The sequence below is a fragment of the Triturus cristatus genome, chromosome 3_2 (genome assembly GCF_964204655.1).
Source record: "Triturus cristatus chromosome 3_2, aTriCri1.1, whole genome shotgun sequence".
Lineage (NCBI taxonomy): Eukaryota > Metazoa > Chordata > Amphibia > Caudata > Salamandridae > Triturus > Triturus cristatus.
The window spans coordinates 872830436-872850339 of NC_140584.1; the positions used below are offsets into that span (position 1 = coordinate 872830436).

General features: G+C 46.7%; 1 protein-coding gene across 4 annotated transcripts in view; it reads right to left on the reverse strand.

Annotated features, from left to right (window-relative positions):
- Nucleotides 1–19904, reverse strand: part of EFCAB5 (EF-hand calcium binding domain 5) — a 592664-nt gene that overhangs the window by 95207 nt on the left and 477553 nt on the right. For all 4 annotated transcript variants that reach the window (XM_085649237.1, XM_085649235.1, XM_085649236.1 and 1 more), the window contains exon 12: nucleotides 16965–17121. In XM_085649237.1, the coding sequence (XP_085505363.1) occupies nucleotides 16965–17121 (157 nt within the window). The remainder of the gene's footprint in view (nucleotides 1–16964; nucleotides 17122–19904) is intronic.

Sequence of the window (19904 nt, forward strand, 5' to 3'; positions counted from 1 at the left end):
ACATTTATAATAAATGTTAAACAAAAAGGAAGGCGGAATGAAGCATAACTGTATACATTTGCTTAAAAAATGAAGAATGTATGAAAATGCAGAAGTTCTGTGTGCACCATATGAAAGATTTTTTGATGGGACAACTAGGGAACTCAGAGAGAGAGCCCCCTTCTCCAGTATGTAGTATAAAACATCATTTGATATGCAATTTACATGTTTACATAAAAATGTGGCAACAGACACCATTCAGTCAGCAACCATTACAGGCTAAGGTCCTTAAAATGGAAGTGTGGCTGAAGGGTACAATAATTTGTCTATAGATACACAGACTCACACATGTGAAAAACCTAGTGAAACTGATGGACATTTTGCGACATCCTGATTACAGCCCAATGCAGTCCTGTGCCAAGGAACATGTTGGCCCTGCTCTGCTTCACACTACTGCTGATGCCCTACATTCCATCCCACACACAACACTCCACTCATCACCACAGATTACCAGAGAAGCAAGAAGACACATCAACACACAGCTAAAATATGAAGCCAATAGAAGATTAAAAGCACCCTATCAGTCACAAAACAACAACACAATAAGATACCGTGCTGGAAAGCACAACACAGACAGATGCACTGGTATCATATATCCGTACCACGCTTCCCAGAAAGGTTGTGCAGCAGGTGCAGTGCTGCTGCGACACCAGAGTGAGAGGAGCCGACTACACCCCAAGAATGATTGTCATTTACTATCCAACTTACGGTCACAGAGGGATGCTTCATTTGCTTGTATTAGGGCCCATGACACCAATGCTACGCAATTGGTAAACTATTACATCACTTTCCTAATGCCACACTGGTATGATATTTTAAAATGTTCAGCCAGAGGTGGGCCACCAGGACCCCACTTGCCCTTGGTTCTTTGGAGCTCCAAGCTGAGGCATGTCCTTTGATTGGCCTGCTTGACCTTAGGGGCTGAGCGACCGCATTGCCAATCTAAGAGTGTTCCTGAGGGCAACTATCCGGCACTGGATCAGATATGCTGCAGGGGGAGGTGGTATTGACTGGAGGTTGCTACTGGCATGGCCCAATTCAGAACTGTGAGAGTCTAGAGTACACCGAATGTAGCATCCCCCTCTGGGCAGTCACTTCAAGTGAGGGACAGTGTGTGGCGGGGAAACGTCAACAGAGGTGTCAACCTGGGATTCTCCTTGGAGCTGTGAGTGAATCACAGTAGACTGCTAAATGCAGCACCATCGGAGGTTACCCGGAGAAGGACGTGCCAAAGCGGCCTTTTCTGCGAGGCCTGACTATCGCAGGTCAGGTGACCCACTTTTGAACACGCTCTGACCCCATCTTCTCCCCCGTGAGCATATGCCATACCAGCGGCCCTCACCAGACACTTCAAAGAAATGTAGGGGACCATTCCTAGACATACTGCAATGTGATGGGAGGAATATGGGTGCAAAGAAGGAAAATAAGATTTTTCATACATTAAGGTGGCAGCATAAAGACCCTGCCGGAAGGATGCTGCCTATGACCACAAGACGAAACTCAGCTGCATGGCAGTGAGCAGACGCTCCAGCACTCATTTCAGACCCTGAAATGCGAACCCTTGCCACTGGAGGATGTGAAGACGAAGATGATCTTACATACCATTCAGGCAACACATCAATGACACTGACAGCTCTTTTGTGGATAAAACTGTGTTTCATGGTTTAGATTACATTGGTTGGGTTAGCTTTCGGGCAGTCCAGGTGTCTACGGCGTGTTCACTGCGTGGTCCTGTTGGCCGTATCACCACCAATGCACTTCAATTCTTTACAATTACTTCACTTAACCTGGGTTGCCAAACGATTCTTTTCTATGCATCACGCTCCTGACAAGTCAGAGCGAGACCAAGAGCAGTTTCCACAGTTGCTCAGGATTCCCAACTGTCCCTTGAGGGAGTAAGTAGTGTCATCTCAAGTTGTAATTTCAGACTCCGGTCCGTTGTCCATATTGACTTCTTCAACTGACGCAGTTTGTCCATAATTTGGACGATGCAGGGTGACAGCCAGTCCTATGGCTGGATATTACCCTCCAATTGTCTCTGAGGACTGTGGCTTTAATATGGAAGATTACCTAGGATTGGCTTGTATGTCCTCATCCAATCCTTGGGCTCTTCACTCACATTCCTAGGAGAGTTTTTATTGACCCTTTTGCTTGGGCCATTCAGGGTGTGCCAAGCACACTTTTGCTCTTTTGCTTCCCTGGTTCCAGAGCAGGTGAGTGGGCTTACTGTTCCAGGCCTGCAGTGCCTAGTTTTGCACTTTATCAATGACGTACCAACAGACTTCTAGTGGGGCCTCAACCGGATCTTGAATAACCTGGATGGTGAGAACAGACCAAGTCTGGGACAAAATTAACTTCTGCAAATAAGGAGGTAGGCTGTAGTGACTCAGTCTGGTTGGTTACCAGTCAACTGTTATTGTAACCTGCTTTAGTATTTGTAAATGGGACATTATTTGTCCGGGGCAAGTTCATTTTCGTTAATATATTTTGTCATGTTTTCTCTCTCTCCAGTCTCCCTTGTACTCTTTCCCTCTCTCTGTTACACTCTCTTTTTGTTTTAGAGTTATATATAGCGCAAACTCGACCTGAAGATATCAAGTATCAGAGCGTACATGAGCACCAGTTTCGTTACAGATATTCATATTAATTTATGTTAGGCACGGGGAGATTAAGTGATTTGCCCAGAATCACAGGATGTTGAGCGTCCCTGCCGAGACTTGAACACGGTTCCCCAGCTTCGAGGTCGACCGCTCTAGCCATAAGGCTACATCCTCTCCCCGATCGCTCTAACTAGCTTTCTCCCGATTCCCACTCTCACATCGCTCCTCCTGCTGAGTGTGTCTTGAAGCACTCACTTTCCCCGCAGGATTAGTGTTCTGCCTTCCTTTGTGTTGAATGAGGACCCAAAAGGCGCTACTGTAATGTCGTCACATGCTGCCTGGCCGAATTGTGTAGTCCTAGGCAAATTTTTCAATTACAATAAATCGCCTTTATCGTTGTGATTTATTAGAGGTGGGCAAGCCAACAAATTGACAGGGAGAGCAGAGCCAGTGGTTCATTCATGAGCCAAGCCCTGAAAATGTTTGCGATGTATGCTACAAACATCATGTAAAATATGATAAATCTTCTTCAACATTCAAACAAGTGTATTTACATATCATGCAGGAGCTTGGACCTAAATAGACCATATTCTATCACTGCATATGAAGGTATTTATTAAAAGTAATAGTTTTAAACATGAACTTAGAACCATTCCTGCTCCCACCCCCATCCAGGCAACAGTGTCATTAATGAACTAAGAGACAATTGTCCATGTGCAACCTGTATGTGGGCCACATGATTATAGACAGAGCAATATTATAGGCTATTAAATCAAACACAACACTTATGTATTTATAAAATGATTTCATATGTGATAATGAAGTAAAGGAAGATTGGAGAAATATATGCCTAAAATCACACAATTTGGTTAAGCAGGAAGAGGGGATTAATCCCTAGCTTTCTGGTTTCACTTTGTACAAATCAGTCACTAAATAAGTATCTATTTGTCTCTCCTTTTATCTCAAAGATTAATGCTTTGATTGTAAGTCTTTGCCCGTAAGAGTCGAGCATGGGTGGCAGGAAGAAGCCACATGAAAGCTCATTTCATTTTGGACTTGAGGTTACACCAGGACCTCAAACTGAGCCAGAGCCAGGCATCTGACTTGAGCTTTCAAAGGCTAGCCCACCCTGTGGTGCATAAGAGCACCTTCATATATGCCAGTCTAGCTTATGATTTTCAGGACAACATCTTGGCTCATCAGGGAGAAAAACAATTCCTCTTTATAGTTAAGGGGACTGTATCTCTGCAGTGATTGCATATAATCACTGAGCTACCTTTCTTTCCCTGCTGAAACTAAAATGGTATCTTCCCTTCACGTAGTATTTTGTTATACCATGTACACGTAATAATGTTTTAAGGTTCTGTATTTGCCCAGTGTGTAGCTGGAATGAGTCCAGGAATGCATTTTTGTGACCTGTAGTGACCTAATTTTACTAAAAGTGTCAGGCAAATTTTTGTTTCCTGAATCAGGCCATTACGGGTGTGTATAGCGGCGGGACTCCTGAGAGCATTCTTACGGCATTGTTCTAGATGACAGCCTGCAAAATAAAGAAACACTGAAACCTTCCAGAGTAATTCTATTTCAAGCACTATTAAAGAGCAAAGGCTGGGTTTATATGTTTATCTCTCAATGTGGATTTACCTATTTGTTCTACCGAAGTCCTACTTTTTTAGACAGTGCCCTACTGGGTACAAAATTTATAATCCTGATGTTGTGGAGTTTCCTGAAATACTCCATTTTTAAGATATTTACATTGTATTTTAACATCAGGTACCTTTGACCGTGTTGTGGGTTTGACCAGCACATCATGTATGTCACAGAAAGTTAACAAAAGAAGTTGGCTCTAGACAATCTTGCACGTTGACCTATGAATTCCTGTGCGCCTTAGCCCTCACAATTTGCAGGCCCTATAATTTTCACACACACTCAAGCGGACAGGGTTAAATGTTATGACTCAAATGGAGACTGTAATAACTTATATTGCATATATTAAGGCAGCTAAGACCGTAAGTACTTCTTTGGAATGGTACCTTCCTTTTTTGAAATACATTTTGTTTTTAAACCCAAATACCAGTTATACTTCTGACACTGCACCACAATATATGCTGATGACAAAGCCAAAGTTATATTTGGTATTGCTAACCTTGATAGGAGCACATTGAACGTGGCTGTATTTATCTTTCAATGCTTTGTATTCAATTATATAAAAAATAGGAATTCAGAATAATGTTTTCCACTGATATCTACTCAAGCAAGATACATAGGTTAGTAAAATGAGCCCTGTAACCATCCTCCACACATCAGCATTTGAATCTCTACCCTCCAGCCACTGGAGTTCAGGCAATACACTTCCTGTATCTGGGCAGCTGTCTCTCTGTCCACCTTGTCCCAATACAAACCAGAGGCATCCGAATGGATTCTCCTCTGCTTTGTAATGAACACAGTGGGCCAAACTTGGGGCTGAACATCAGGAGACATCCACTCCAGCATTTGCAGGATCCACTTTTCATTGTGTACATTGTCCGGCCATGTATTTTTCACATTGCTTTGATCTTGAGGTTACTGCTTCTGCAAGTGCAGCATTGAGTTCTTGCTATTTCGCGAAGTATGTGTCCAGCCATTAGTTATCGCGTCCACCCCTCAAGCAGATCACCTGACCTGACTGGGGTGCTGGTCTAGCATTAGCCTAGTAGCAGATAGACTGTTTACCTGATTCTGCAAATCAAAAAATACCACATATAGCACAATCTGCATATTCAAATAATACTGTTTCTTTACAGTCTAGCAGCCTCGAACAGTGCGCTGTCTCGAAAATATACTCTATCTCCCTGAAATATAACATGAACAACTGACCTATAAGCAAAACTTCTGATTGTCACCTCCCCTTTCCTCTCCCTGTCCATCCGCTGCATGCCCACTGTCACATGCATGCTGCATTAAATCGCCCTCAGCTCATTTACAAGATCACAATCTCTCCTCCTTCCCCAGAAAGTCACTTGACTTGCACTTGTGTCATGAGTCGATTTACATAATATAAGATTGCATGACCTCTGCCTATGTGTCAGTAAAACTGAACCTTTGACCTGAATTTTGACCCTTTGTCCTGGTCACTCTAGCCGTCCATAGTGTAGTTAGAAAGCATGAAGACTCATTAAACCAAAGCTCAAACAACTTAATATCTCTTCCCCCAAAAAGCGAACTCAGAATCCGCGCCTGACCCTTGCAGACAATCCGTCACTGCAATGCATTGACCAATGAATACGTGTAAGATATGGGAGACTTAGGTCCCTCTTCCCACCACTGAACAGGTTAACTCGGCACAGGCGTGCCTTGACAGTTCGAATCCTGACTATTGTTGAAATGGTCACATTGGAGTTCTGTGATGGTTGAGCGGTGTGAAGGGTTGGGGGGACTGGCTTCCTGAGTGGCACAGGCCTGGGGAAAGTGTATGGGGTTGAGTAAAGCCTGACTGGCGATTTCCAGCTTTCCTTACTATCCTCCCTCTTTCCTCCCATGTTGGGCTCTAGTATCTGAGGAGATACTTGAAAGCAGGGCTTTAAGTGGGATGAAAAAAGGGGTGCTTAAAAGGGGCATGGACTATGTAATTTAGGGTGTGGCTTAAACATATCAACAATGTCTGCGATTCCCACAGCATACCACCCTACCAGTATTTTGGTGCCTTTCTGAGCTTTTTGTTATTGCATCTAGACATATAACACAACAAGGGACATACACCTAAAACTAGCCGGGACAATTTGCTTTGTCAATGGTTGTTTGCTGTTTAAGATAAATGAGTAACAACAATGATTGTTTTCAAATAATAATGAAAATACTTGAATATTGTGACTGTAAATTAAACATTACTGAGACCTGTGGAAGTGTTAGTGGTCTTCAGAGTGTCCTAATCACTCCAGTTCACACTATACTAGACATGTATGCCCTTTTCCGGTCCATACCTCCTTCATTTGCAAATCTTACACCTTATCTCTTTTCTCTTCAGTACCCTCTGTTCACTCACTCCTGAACGCACTTTCTCGTATATCCTTCAGATTTCACCACCACTCAAAGATACAACACGCCCACTCACCTGTAAGCACTACAGTTTCTTTTTGTTTTGCCTTGAAAATATTTTGATAATTGTGCACCTTTTTTACACATTTATACAGAAGTTACTTACGTTTCCTAATGAATTATTTGGTAAACCCAGGTTCTAGCCACAGATTCCTTACTTTACAATCCTTCCTAGGCGTGAGACTGTATCATGAAATGTTGTCCCCATAGCACATCCGCGCGTTGGTAAAGGGTGCCACGTGACTCCGTATCAATGTCATCCATTGGATGCGACATTAACAGGCTCCATGTAACTCCCTCGCCAATGCGGCAAGACCAAAGAAGACTCAGTTAGCAGAACAGGGAGGATGGGCGGCTTGATACTGTCTCTACCAGATAATGCATTCCTGAAGGTAAGAAACTTGTTCCTTTATAGAGACATCTAGCCGCAGATTTCTTACTTTAGAATCAGATACCAAAGTCATACCATCCCCAGAGGAGGGTCTGCAAACTGATACCATTAATAGTCTCTTACTAGAACAAAACCGGTCTAGACTAAGGGAAAAAGACCAGACATTCATACTAATGTAGTTGAGCAATAGCATACTCTATCACATAAATTCCTGTGGAAAGAACCCCAGGTAAGTATAGTCGGAAGACAATAAAACCTTGGGAATAAAATATCCTTGTTAGTATGACAAATCTGCGTCTCAAGCCAACCAACAATATGAATATCAAACTATTTACACCATTAATGGGATCCAAACCCCATGCCTTCTCACCCCATAATAACGCTGGACAGGAGGACAGTAACAAAAGTAATAAAAACACTGAAGATCAGGGGAGAACATTACCCATGTCAATAGGATAATTTTGCCAAACGATCCTACGAATATAAAACCATTTGGTCTTATATCCAGGCCCGAACCACGTGTACAATACTTGTGAAACACAGAGCAGTAGGCCATGTCACTGAACAATACCGCTATGCCTTATAAAGTCCCATCCTAGCCAGAACTGGCCTGATAAAAACACAGGGAAAGATCCACCTCCTGTGGAGAAAAGATAACGAATATTCTATTAAAAAGAAGTGGAAGACAGCAAGAGCAACTATTGGCATGGAGCAGTCTTTTCCTTAGGAAAAAGAACTAGATATGATACAAATACCTCCAGGATATCCATAATGTACTGACATAGGAGTAAAATAAGTAAATGCCTATGTATGTACAAAAGAAATGTCATATATATAGATATAAAAATAAAGCCAAATAATCAGCAGACAATACTGAGATAACAGTATGGAACTATAGTGGGATCATACCACTTAAGAGAGCAACAGCCATACAAGCCGTCAGAGTAATGCAAGCTGCCTGAGACACCACCATTAAGTAATAGTTATATAAAGTTAAACAAGATATTAAGTATGAAAAAGAAAAATCTTGATAACCTAGCAAAAACCAAGGATGGTACATGACCTTACTCTATGAAGAAGACCCATCTACAGATGATCTAGAAAAAGTCCCCCATACTGAAACTGGACATTTTAAAGGATTTCTTAATAAAAGAATCTGACCCATCTATAAAATAATCATCAATATGTATATGGCATCTTGAGACCACACTTTGCGAAGGGTGAGCCCAACTACAAGCAACTAGAGTCAGGTAAATGGTTAAAAGAGTTGTCCCCTAGAAGAGCAACGATCCTGTAAGGTAGGAATGAAAGTCATCTACAAAAAGTAGAAGCTATGAGGCAAACGCCTATTCCCCTCATGGACCAACATATATGAACGCCATCATAGAGAAGAAAAGTTAAACCATTAGAGGTAAATGTCCTTCAGAAAAGAAGAAAATGTTTAGTATTAATGCTAAAGCTTATAAGAACCCCTTTGGGCGGGAAAGATGGCTAGGGTTGAGCTGCGGACACTTACACTGCCTTACAGCCAGGGAGGGTTCGGAGTACCTGATTTTTTACTCTACTACCTTTGTGCGCAAGCGCAATATGCGCATTTTTGGTACCACAAAGTCCCATTCCTCACCCATACTGCAATCGAAGAAGGGGACGCCCTGCCAATCCCGCTAGAAGCGGTTATAACTCATCGCAGGCCCCCCTTACACAAGAAATATATTAACACAATAGATGCCACGAACAAAGCATGGCATATTATGGGCAGGAAAGCTAATAAACTTCCGCTATATGCCCTGGCGCTCCGGCTCCAATGGCATCCGGAAATATCAGTCGCTCAGGAGGAAGTGGGGTTGGACTTGCTGCGCCAGGTGGGCATCGACACGCTGGGGGATCTGTACGAAGAGGGGACTTTTAAAACCCTAGACCACTTGACATTCATTAGTAATATGACTATACTGTTCCGATTCAACTATCACAGGCTACAAAAAGCTGTGAAACAGCTGTACCCGACGTATCCGGCGGAACCTCCGGAAATGACCGCTCTGCAGTGGCTGATCACCACGCCCGCGGCCAAGCACTTGGTATCTACACTGTATACGAAAATCCAAGCTGACATAGCGGCAAATACGAATGCCTCCATGGAGAAGTGGAACAGCTGCTTAGATACTCCACTAACAGAGGATGAATGGGCAACTACCTGTACATTAACTGGCATGCTAACACCCAATGGCAATCTCCGCATCCTACATTTCAAGTACCTACACCAGACGTATTACACGCCTGCCAGGCTACACAGATATGGGTTGCGGGAGGATTCTAGGTGTGGACGCTGTGGTGCAGAGGGGGCGGACTTCATCCACCTGGCGTGGTCGTGCGGGGCAATTGGGGATTACTGGGTACAAGTGACGCAGCTGCTGGGGGATATGGTGGGCGGTGAGGTGTGCTGTGAGGTCAAAACCTGTTTGCTGGGACTACTGCCCGGGTTTAGGGCCTTAACGCGTAGATTCTGTGTGATAGCGTTGCTAATGGCCAAAAGGAGGGTCTCGCTCTGCTGGAATGGCAGGCAGATCCCGAAACCTAAAGAATGGCTTGCGGATTTAACGTACTGCAGAGATACACTGAGGACCTATGAAGAAGAACTTCCTGCCAGGTCGAAGCCAAGAGACTACTGGACGTACCTAACCCAATATTTGCTATGGCATTAAGGGAATTGAACGCTGTTATTATATGCGATAAGGGATGGAGGGCGTGGGGGGCCTCTGATTAGGAATGGAATAGCAAGAATGGATGACGGATGCTGTTGTACTGTGACCGAAATGTTTTGGTTGTATTTGATTGTACACAATTAAAACGCTAATAAAAAAAATAAAAAAAAATAAAAAAGCTTATATAAGAACCCCAAAAGAGTGAAGAATATTAAGTACCCTTCATAATTGAAGGAATAGAATCAACGGAGAGACTACGCCTCCATGACATATTCCCAGAAAACCAATCAAATAAAATTGCAACTCGCAAAATACTGTTTTGTGACTTGGTATTTGGAAGGGGCGTTCCCTTCCAAATAGCGACTCCATAGCCATGTACAAATGTTTTGCGACCGCAATTGCGTAGCAAAACACTTGCAAATTAGACTGCCGACTTTGGTGCTGGAAACCAGGGTTCGAGCCTCATGGTGGCGTCTACATCCTGTGATTCTGGGCAAATCACTTAATCTCCCCGTGCCTGAATGTGTAATGTAAATACGGTGCTCATGTAAAGCGCTCCAATACCTTTGGGTCGAGTTCGCGCTATATATATATGCAACAAAAGTAGGTGGTGATGCATTTACAAAGGGGAAGGGGTCCCAAGGGACCCCTTCCCCTTTGCAAATATGCATGCAAAATAATTTTTTAAGGGCAGGCAGTGGTCCCAGGGACCACTGCCTGCCCTTAAAAAATGAAACGAAAACATTTCATTATTTCTTTTTTACATGCATCCCATTTTCCTTTAAGGAAAACGGGCTGCATAAAAAAAAGCTGTTTATTTAAAAGCAGTCCCAGACATGATGGTCTGCTGAGCCCAGCAGGCCACCATCCTTGGGAGGGCCAGCCATTCCAAATGGGGTCGCAAAATGCGAGTGGCTCATTAATATTCATGAGCCTCGCATTTTGCGACCCCATTGGGAATCGCAAACAGTGTCCAAGACACTGTTGTACATGTCAAATAGCGAATCGCATATTGTGAGTTACAAAAGCAACGCAATTTGCGAGTCGCTATTTGGCAGGTCGTACATCTGGCCCTTAATCTTGTAATCACTGAGACTGCTAAACATGTGTAATATATCCAGAAACTACATCGCGGACATGGATTATTTAACGTTTTTTACGTTCATTGTTCAGAAAGTTGTCAGTGATTTTGCAAGTAAGGCTAAGGTTAGGATATGGATGGGTCTGAGCCCCGGACGGACCCGGTCCACTTAAAGGCCTGCTTGAAAGGTTCTCATTGGCAGAGAGGTGAGGCGATTCATTTAATTCACCAGCACTAGCGGAATGCTCTATTACAACATGATACCGCCGGCCTTTTGGGGATGTGGGCGATTATATGTTGTTATTGTGCCTAATAAACAAACTTTATCCTTAAAATATGCAGCCATTACTTCAGCACAGATTCGTCTTTGACCCGAAGGTCAGAGGTTTGAATTCCGGCCAGGTGACTCAGCCTTCTTTCATTTCCTTGCAGCCGTAATGTGTACGACTGACTCGGATAACGATCACCCCTATTAATAAACTGCCGAAAGGCAATGTAGTGTCGCGGTCTAGTTGACGCGCACTACGTCAGGGCAGCAATGCGAGTAGCGGCCATTTTGGACGCTACTGCGCATGCGCGAGTAGCGCGGCGCGAGAGCAAGCGATCGGAGCGTGTTGCCCGGCGCTCTCTCGGGGAATTGTTTATTTGATTAAATAAAAGGCATATATACCCTCTATACAGCCTCCAGCAAGTCTTTGGGGAAAGCAGTAAGTGTACACAGCGCCTAGCATCATTACAGTGGCGACGAGGCTTGGACGGTGAGGACCCTGTGTGACCCAGGAGGAAGGTGCCCCCCCAACTTGCTTCAGGGAGGAAAACCCTCAAGGAGGGACGTCACCCCACACGGTAAGAGGACCGAGGGGGTCGAGGACAGACGCCTACGCACCAGGAGAGCGCGGCAGTGGCAGATAGATGCCAGAAGGTGGCACGTGGGCAGTGAGGGTGCCGGCCACGAGGCAGAGGAACATCGAAGGCGGACCGCAGGACGGCGGCGGAGACCCTGGCGGAATCGGGTGACGACGGCGCAGGCAGCTCTAACGAAGTCCCAGGAACCCAAAGAAGGGGAGTGAGGACAGACGCGCCAGGTAGCCCGAGGAAACAGGTGGAAGCCAAAATGAGCGCACAGGCATCAGCTTTAACGACGCCGATCCCGTTCCTTCCACGTCCGGGAGAACCCCAAATGAAGTGGGAAGACTGGAGGGAGTACTTCAAAAACTACCTAGAAGCGCTGGAAGATGAGAACGAGGAGGCGTTCTCCAGTGCCAGGAGGAAGAGGATACTCTTACACAATCTAGGACCAGAAGGAATACGGGTATTCCAGAACCTCACACCGGTCACCAGACAGGCAGGGGACACGGACGTGTTCAAACACGCCATTGAAGACTTGGACAACCACTATCGGCCTGCAGTGTGCACCTCTATCGACTGCTACAATTTCCAGGAGAGGAAGCAAGAAGCGGGGGAAACGATAGACGACTACGTGGCGGCGCTGCGGAAACTTGCGATAACGTGCAAGTATGGAGCGTTACAGGAAGAATTCATCAAGGACCAAATCGTAATGCATACGACAAGCAAGACGGTGCAAGATAAACTGTGGGCGAGTGGAGATGCGACGCTGAAAGACGTGATCGCCATAGTGAAAAGGGCAGAACTGACCAAGCGCTGTGCAGAGGCCGCAAAGAGAGACCAAGCCCCAAGACTCACAGTTAATAAGGTGGACGACGCGGACCAGCACGGACGAGGAAAAACGGCGCCGGGGGAGTACAGAGGAACACCCAAAGGGAAAGGCAAACCAGGACAAACATGGAAGCAAGACAAGGGAGAAACGGTGAGGTGCTACAGATGTGGAAGCTCGAGCCACGCAGCGCACGACAAACGGTGCCCCGCCTTCAGAGCCAAGTGTGCGTTCTGCGGCCTGGTCAGTCACTACGAGAAAGTATGCCGAAGGAAAGGGAGACAATACGCGGTGAAATTTGTGGCGCAAGACGCAGGAGAAGAAGTAGAGGGTCAGGAGGAAGACGATGAAGTCCTGTGTGTGGAGGACCAGGTGCTGGGCATCGATGGGAGGAGGTCGCGCAAGCCCCAGTGTGACATGATCATTGGAGGAGTAGAAATCACCATAGTGGCGGATTCAGGGTCTCCTTACACGATTGTCCAAAGATCGGTGTGGAACGAGAGGTTCAAACCCACGTGGGGCACACATCTAGAACCCCCCGACATACGACCGGTCACCTACACAGGGGAACCCATTCCGATGGTAGGGTTCAAGAAGCTACTGTTCCAGTTCAAAGAGCGAAGCGCCTCTGCAAACTGTACGTTGCGGAGAAGGGACCTTCAGTCCTGGGATGGATGGACCAAGGAGAGTTGGGCATACAGCTGAATCCAGGAGGGGACACCCAAGTGATGGTAACCCTGGACGGAGACGAGTCGACGGCGGAGAAATGGCGGAGTGGACACCCGAAAGTTTTTGGCGGAAAAATCGGGAAACTTGAGAAGTTCTCCCACAAGATCGTCCTTAAAGAAAACGCCCGCCCGGTAGCGCACAAAGTAAGGAACATACCGATCGCAGTGAGAGAGGCGGTACAACAGGAACTCCACCGGCTGGAGGACGGGGGAATCATCGAACCCATCGACAGCGCGGAGTGGTTGGCGCCTCTGGTAGTGGCCATGAAACCGTCAGGCAAGGTGCGCCTATGTGTGGACCTCAGAGAGTTAAACAAGTGCATCGTGGTAGAAAAATTCCCCTTACCACGCATAGAGGAAATGTTGGCCCGCACGAAAGGCGTGAAATGGTTCTCCACCATCGACCTACAATCGGTGTACCACCAGGTAGTGCTGCATCCTACGAGCAAGAAACTGACATCATTCATCACGCCGTTTGGCTGCTACCAGTTCTGCCGCATGCCCTTCGGTCTAGCTTCGGCAGCAGCGGTGTTCCAGAAGCTGATGGCCCGCCTATTCAAGGACATCGAGGGAGTGCAATACTTCCAGGACGATATTCTAGTAATGGGGACAGAGCTGGAAGACCACGACAGGAAGCTAGAAGCGGTATTGAAGATCCTGGACGAAAACGGCCTGACGGCAGAATGGGAGAAATGTCATTTCGGGATGACATCAGTCACATACCTGGGGCATGAGATAGGAGCGCATGGGATAACACCGAAGAAAGGGAACGTGAAGGCCATCTGCGATGCACCCCCGCCCACCTCCAAGGAAGAAGTACGGTCATTTTTAGGGATGGCGGAATACTACAGCAAGTTCGTCCACCATTTCGCCACGAAAACACACCACATGAGGCAACTCACGAGGGACAAGACGGCGTTTGTGTGGACCGAAGAGACGCAGGATGAGTTCGACACGGTGAAACGTGAAATCAGCCAAGCGATCCCGCTGCATGGGTACGATCCTCAGGGGCGATCCATATTGATGACGGACGCAAGTGACAAAGGGTTAGGAGCGGTGCTCATGCAAGAAAGACCAGAAGGAGGGACAGAGACGATCAGCTTCGCGTCCAGGACATTGACGTCACTGGAACAAAAGTTCAGTGTGATCGAAAAAGAGATGCTGGCTGTGGTATGGGCCATGGGGAAGTACCATCAGTTCCTGTGGGGCACCAGATTTCAGGTGAAGACGGATCACAAGCCCCTAGTGAAGGTTTTGACATCCGATGGCCATGCCAGCGCCACTCCCTGGATTGCGAAGATGACGCTGAAACTCCTGGAGTATCGGTACGACGTGGAGTACATACCGGGCTCGAGAAACAAGATAGCAGACTACCTCAGCAGGGCGTCAGCGATGGACAGTGCCACCAATGGCACGGAAGACGAAGACGAGATGGTAGCCCTGACAGACGACCCGGAAAAAGCCATCAGTAGACAGGAGTGGAAAGACGTGTATGCGGCGGATGAAGATATGGACGACATCAAGATGTACATTGTACGAGGGTGGCCGGAACGGAGACGACAGAGACCCAAGGTCCGGCAGTTCTACGAGGTCAGAGAAGAGCTGTCGGTGGGGAACGACGGGGTGTTCGTATACAGAGGCAACAGAGTGGTACCACCGGAGAACATAATACCGGATCTGCTATCCATACTACACGAAGGACACCTGGGAATCGTGAAGACGAAGGCCAGGACCAAACAAACGTATTGGTGGCCAGGAATGGATATGCAAGTAGAGAGGCATGTAAGAGACTGCGTGCTGTGCCAAGGAGCGGACAAGATACTGAAGCCTATGAGTCCGCCTCTAGGGAAGTTCACGAGTCCCAGTAACCCATGGGAAGAGGTGGCAGTGGACATCTTAGGGCCCATACTGGATGATCAGGGGATCCCCAAATACCTCTGTGCGTTAGTAGACAAGTACTCAAAGTGGCCAGAAGTACACATCCAAGAGGTCATGGACACGGACGAAATACTGCGCTTCCTCAAGGCAGTGTTCCTCAGGGAAGGCATACCCAGGACCATAATCAGCGACAATGGCCCCCAATTCACCTCGGACAAATGGGTCAAATTTGCAAACAGGAATGGCATTCTACTTCGGCACACGTCGATATATCATCCGGCCAGCAACGGACAAGTAGAAAGGTTCAACAGGGTGCTCATGGGCTCCATACAAGCGGCTATCACGAGGGGCAAAGACTGGGAAAAAGAAGTGCAAAGTACAATATGGGCATATCGCATCCCCCCCACCGGTACGGGGTACAGCCCCTTCCAGATCCTACGAGGAAGGCAACCCTTCACCTGAGACAATGTTGCTTGGCAGGAGAAGACCATCACCAGCAAATGGTCTCCAGCGGTGGTACAACACAACCTGGAGAAGGCACAACGCATTTATACGGAACACTACAACCGCAACAAGAGGGTGAAGGAGACGGCGTTGGAAAAAGGGGAGTGGGTCAGAGTGAAGCTGGCAGTTCTGAAGCGGAAGGGAGAAAGCAAGTACTCCCCACCCCTAAGAGTATAAGAAGTGTACGACCGGGCAGCGTTGCTCAGCGACGGAAACGTGTGGTCCCACAATCGCATGGCCAAGTGCAACAAAATCCTACAATGGCCCCGGGAGGACACGGAAGGGGAAACCCCGACAGAAGGGGCGACAAGGGAAGCAGGAACGTCCAAAAGAGAGTGCGGAGAGAACATGAGTGAAGAACAGGATGGAGAGAGAGACACACCGGACGGATGGCCCCCGGAGGAAAGGACCCGGGAAGATGGTGAGAAAGGAGAGAGAGAGGGCCAGGGCACTCCGGAAGGAAGGAGCGGAGGCCCGGTCGCAGAAGGAGGCCAAGAAGGACATACCACCCCGGTAAGACACACCCGGGCGGGGAGAGCTGTGGTGAGACCATCCAAGTTTAGAGACTATGAAATGGACTGACCACCTGGTCGGGGTACATTGTGTTGGGTGGTATAAAAAGGGGGAGATATGTAGTGTCGCGGTCTAGTTGACGCGCACTACGTCAGGGCAGCAATGCGAGTAGCGGCCATATTGGACGCTACAGCGCATGCGCAAGTAGCGCGGCGCGAGAGCAAGCGATCGGAGCGTGTTGCCCGGCGCTCTCTCGGGGAATTGTTTATTTGATTAAATAAAAGGCATATATACCCTCTATACAGCCTCCAGCAAGTCTTTGGGGAAAGCAGTAAGTGTACACAGCGCCTAGCATCATTACAGGCAATTCAGTTTGTGACTACAAAGTGCACGCAGCGCCTTATCTGAATTCTAATCGGATGCCTGAATTGGAAATCTAAAAGTGCGAATACTCAACATTCTACAGAACTGCTTGATACTGAGAAGTGCTGGTAGTCGCCAAACGAATGTATTGTGCACCTGCTGAGAAGTGCAGGTATAATTAAAGGAATGCATATGCTTAGTACTTGATAGTAACTACTTATATAAGGCACTGCTCTAATGAACGTTGCAATAAAAAATAAAATAGTAGCTGTAATTTTGGCCGACTGGTTCTATTCAAGAGAGGCCGTCTCATGTTAGGTTGGCTTGCGACTGACTCTTTTCCTGCCCTAATGCCTCCTTCACAGGGGGCCTGTCCGGTGTTGCTCACTGGGTCCATTCCAGGATGTGACGTCACTCACCTCTCGTCAGCACCGCAGATTCCATCCCTTCCTTGTACTTGGAGAGCACAGCTTCCAGCTCGCTCAGCTCGATGAATCCAGAGCCGTCGGTGTCCCACTTCTGGAACAGGGCCTCGAGGACGAGCTTCCGCCGGGCAGAGAAGACCTCGCGACCAACCTGGAGACACCCAGCAGGAGTGGAAGCAGAAGTCATGAGAAAGGATGTGTTATGGTTAGGTATACATTCACAGTAAACTGACCAGCTGATAAGGAGATTTTGATAAAGTGGCGCCAAATTGTGCGTTTGAAAGCTACTGTTCAAATATAAAATGAATATGCAATTTGACATGGCCCCCATCAAATTACAAAATAAAATATGATAAATACAGAGCTGATGGTGGCACATGAAGGCCGCAATAGGCAGTTACCATACTGCGACACCATTGGAGGCCGCAAAAGCGTGCCAGGCTGCGCAGGGCCCTGTTGTGAGAAGGGGACGGGAAGCTCAAACAGCCAAATGCAATTTTGCCTGAATATCTGAAAATCCTTGCTGCAGCTCTGGGGTCTTTAGCAGCACTGGTGATCCGTGGAGGCCCTGGTGGTATAGTTTTGGCCCTGTTGATTCAGTACTGTACATGATGCATGCATGTCGTTGGGGATCACCAGGGGTCACAGCTGCGACCCCTGGCTTCCCTTCCGTTACCCAGGCACTGTCTTTGCGACCCCTGGGTCAGAGATAGTAGGGGCAGTGCCAGAAACATAAGTTAGCCAAGGCTCCAGTGAGTTTTGTTTACTTTCTGTGCCCCTCAGCTATATCATTTGCAGAGCCAGGTAAAAATGTGCCTGGGTGTCTCCTGCTGCCACTGAGCATGTGAAGGGAGCAGGAAATACAAGAGAGTGAAGGATCGAAAGAGATAGGGGGTGGTGTGGAAAGACTGTAAGGGGATATGAGGTGAAAATTACAAAAAGGAAGAACAGGAAGATGACACCACAGAGAGACAAGTCAGAAAGACAAAGATTCTCTGTGCATGTGAGAGAGAGAGAGAGAGAGAGACAGAAGGGTTAAATAGACATCAGAGAGAGAGGTGACTGGTGTGAGAGAGTGTTGGGATCTCCTTCACATTCTTACAATGGAATCCCCTTGTGGTTCTGTTCCCTGCGTGGAACATAGAATGCGTTGGTCTGACAGTTGCTGCCTGGGAGCTGCCGAGATGGGATATGAATAAATGAAGTACTCACCCAACTTGCAGTTGTACTTCCTTTCATTGGCGACAAGTTGTCCCGTCTTCGGCCTCCTGTTCCTGAGTGGACCTGTGTCGACCTGCTTTCTTCCTGCCGACCCCTGGAGCTCCATTCTTCTCGTGTGGCGTTTTCTACTCCACGGTGCCTCTTCGGAGTCTCGCCATCCTTGTGGACTCCTGTGCGGTTCTGTTGCTGTCCTGGGGTTCGACGCTGATTTTGGCTGGTCAATTTCCGTTCATTTCAGGTACTGTTTGTTATTGTGGTGCGCCCGAGTGAAGTAGTCGTTGCTTCTCGCGCTGTCTCCCCATGACGTTGTCTCTCCTCAAGACGTGCTGCGCGTCTTCAGAGTTCTGCCTGACCTGCCTGTCATCCCTGCACGCAACGTCCTCACGCTGCGTGCGGCCATTTTGGTTCACTCTGATTTCTCTTGTTTGTGTTGTCATAACAACACCACGCTTGTTTTCACGCTGATGCGCACAGCTGTGGATCGGATCACTACGCTAATCAATTTGCACATCAGTTTAAACAACGCCAGTGTTGTTTTCTCTGCTGATGCGCACAGCTGTTCACATTTATAGTTTATGCGCACATCTTGCAAAGCATCCGCTGATGTGCACAGCTTATTTCTGCATTGTTCCGATGCGCACAGTTGTTCAACATTTATAAGTTTACGTGCACATCTTGCAAAGTATTCGCTGATGTGCACAGCTTATTCCTGCATTGTTCTTTCTTTAACAGTCAACTAACTTTGTGATGCACTCACAGTGTGCATCATAAGAATTAACTGTATTTACATGAATTCATTTATTCCTGCATCTATTACAATTGTGTGGGCAGCAACTCACCCATGTTCTGTTTTAGCATTGGTCACGTGCCAGCTCTGCCACCCTTCTTACAATCTCCTGGTTTTCCACCTATTATTTGGCAACAATGGAAGGATACGTTTGAAAGTTATCTGGAAGCCATAGACGGTGATACATTCACCACAAAGAAGAAGAGAGCGCTTCTTATGTATAATCTTGGTGTGGAGGGTAGAAGCATTTTGAAAACTTTGACTCTTGAAGTCGTCATCACTCATGTGAGTGGCGGTGACGACGTGACTCCTTGCTCATTGATGACTATGCATCATAGATCAAAACTTTAGACAAAAGATTCAACCCCAAAAAGAATGTTGTACTTGAGCGCCACAAGTTTTTACAACGTGCCCAGGTTCTTAGTGAATCCATTGACGATTTTGTCTCCACACTCAGAACCCTAGCAATCACCTGTAACTACAGAGAATTTAGGGATGAAATCATACGTGATCAACTAATTGAGCGCACATGTAACAAGAAGATTCAAGAGAAGCTTTTGTCATCCGACGACCCCGACCTTGAAACAGCTATCACACTTACGAAAAGCATTGAACACTCTCAATTGTGCATGAAGGAAATGGGTAATCCTTCTCAAACCACTGAAGTTAAACTGTTGTCATCAAAGCATAGTGTTAAGTCCTTCAAGGTTCCCATCAAAAATACTACACGGAATTCTCCACCTGTGCCTAAGATCAAATCTGAAAAAGTACAACTCTTTTGTTTTCGTTGTGGGAGCAAAAATCATTTAGGCAATGCTAAGTTCTGTTTTGCTTTGAACCAGACTTGTTTTAAATGTGGAAAAAAAGGTCATCTGGCACGTCTTTGTACAGCCATGGGATCCAACAAAGGTAACACGCAAATCGTC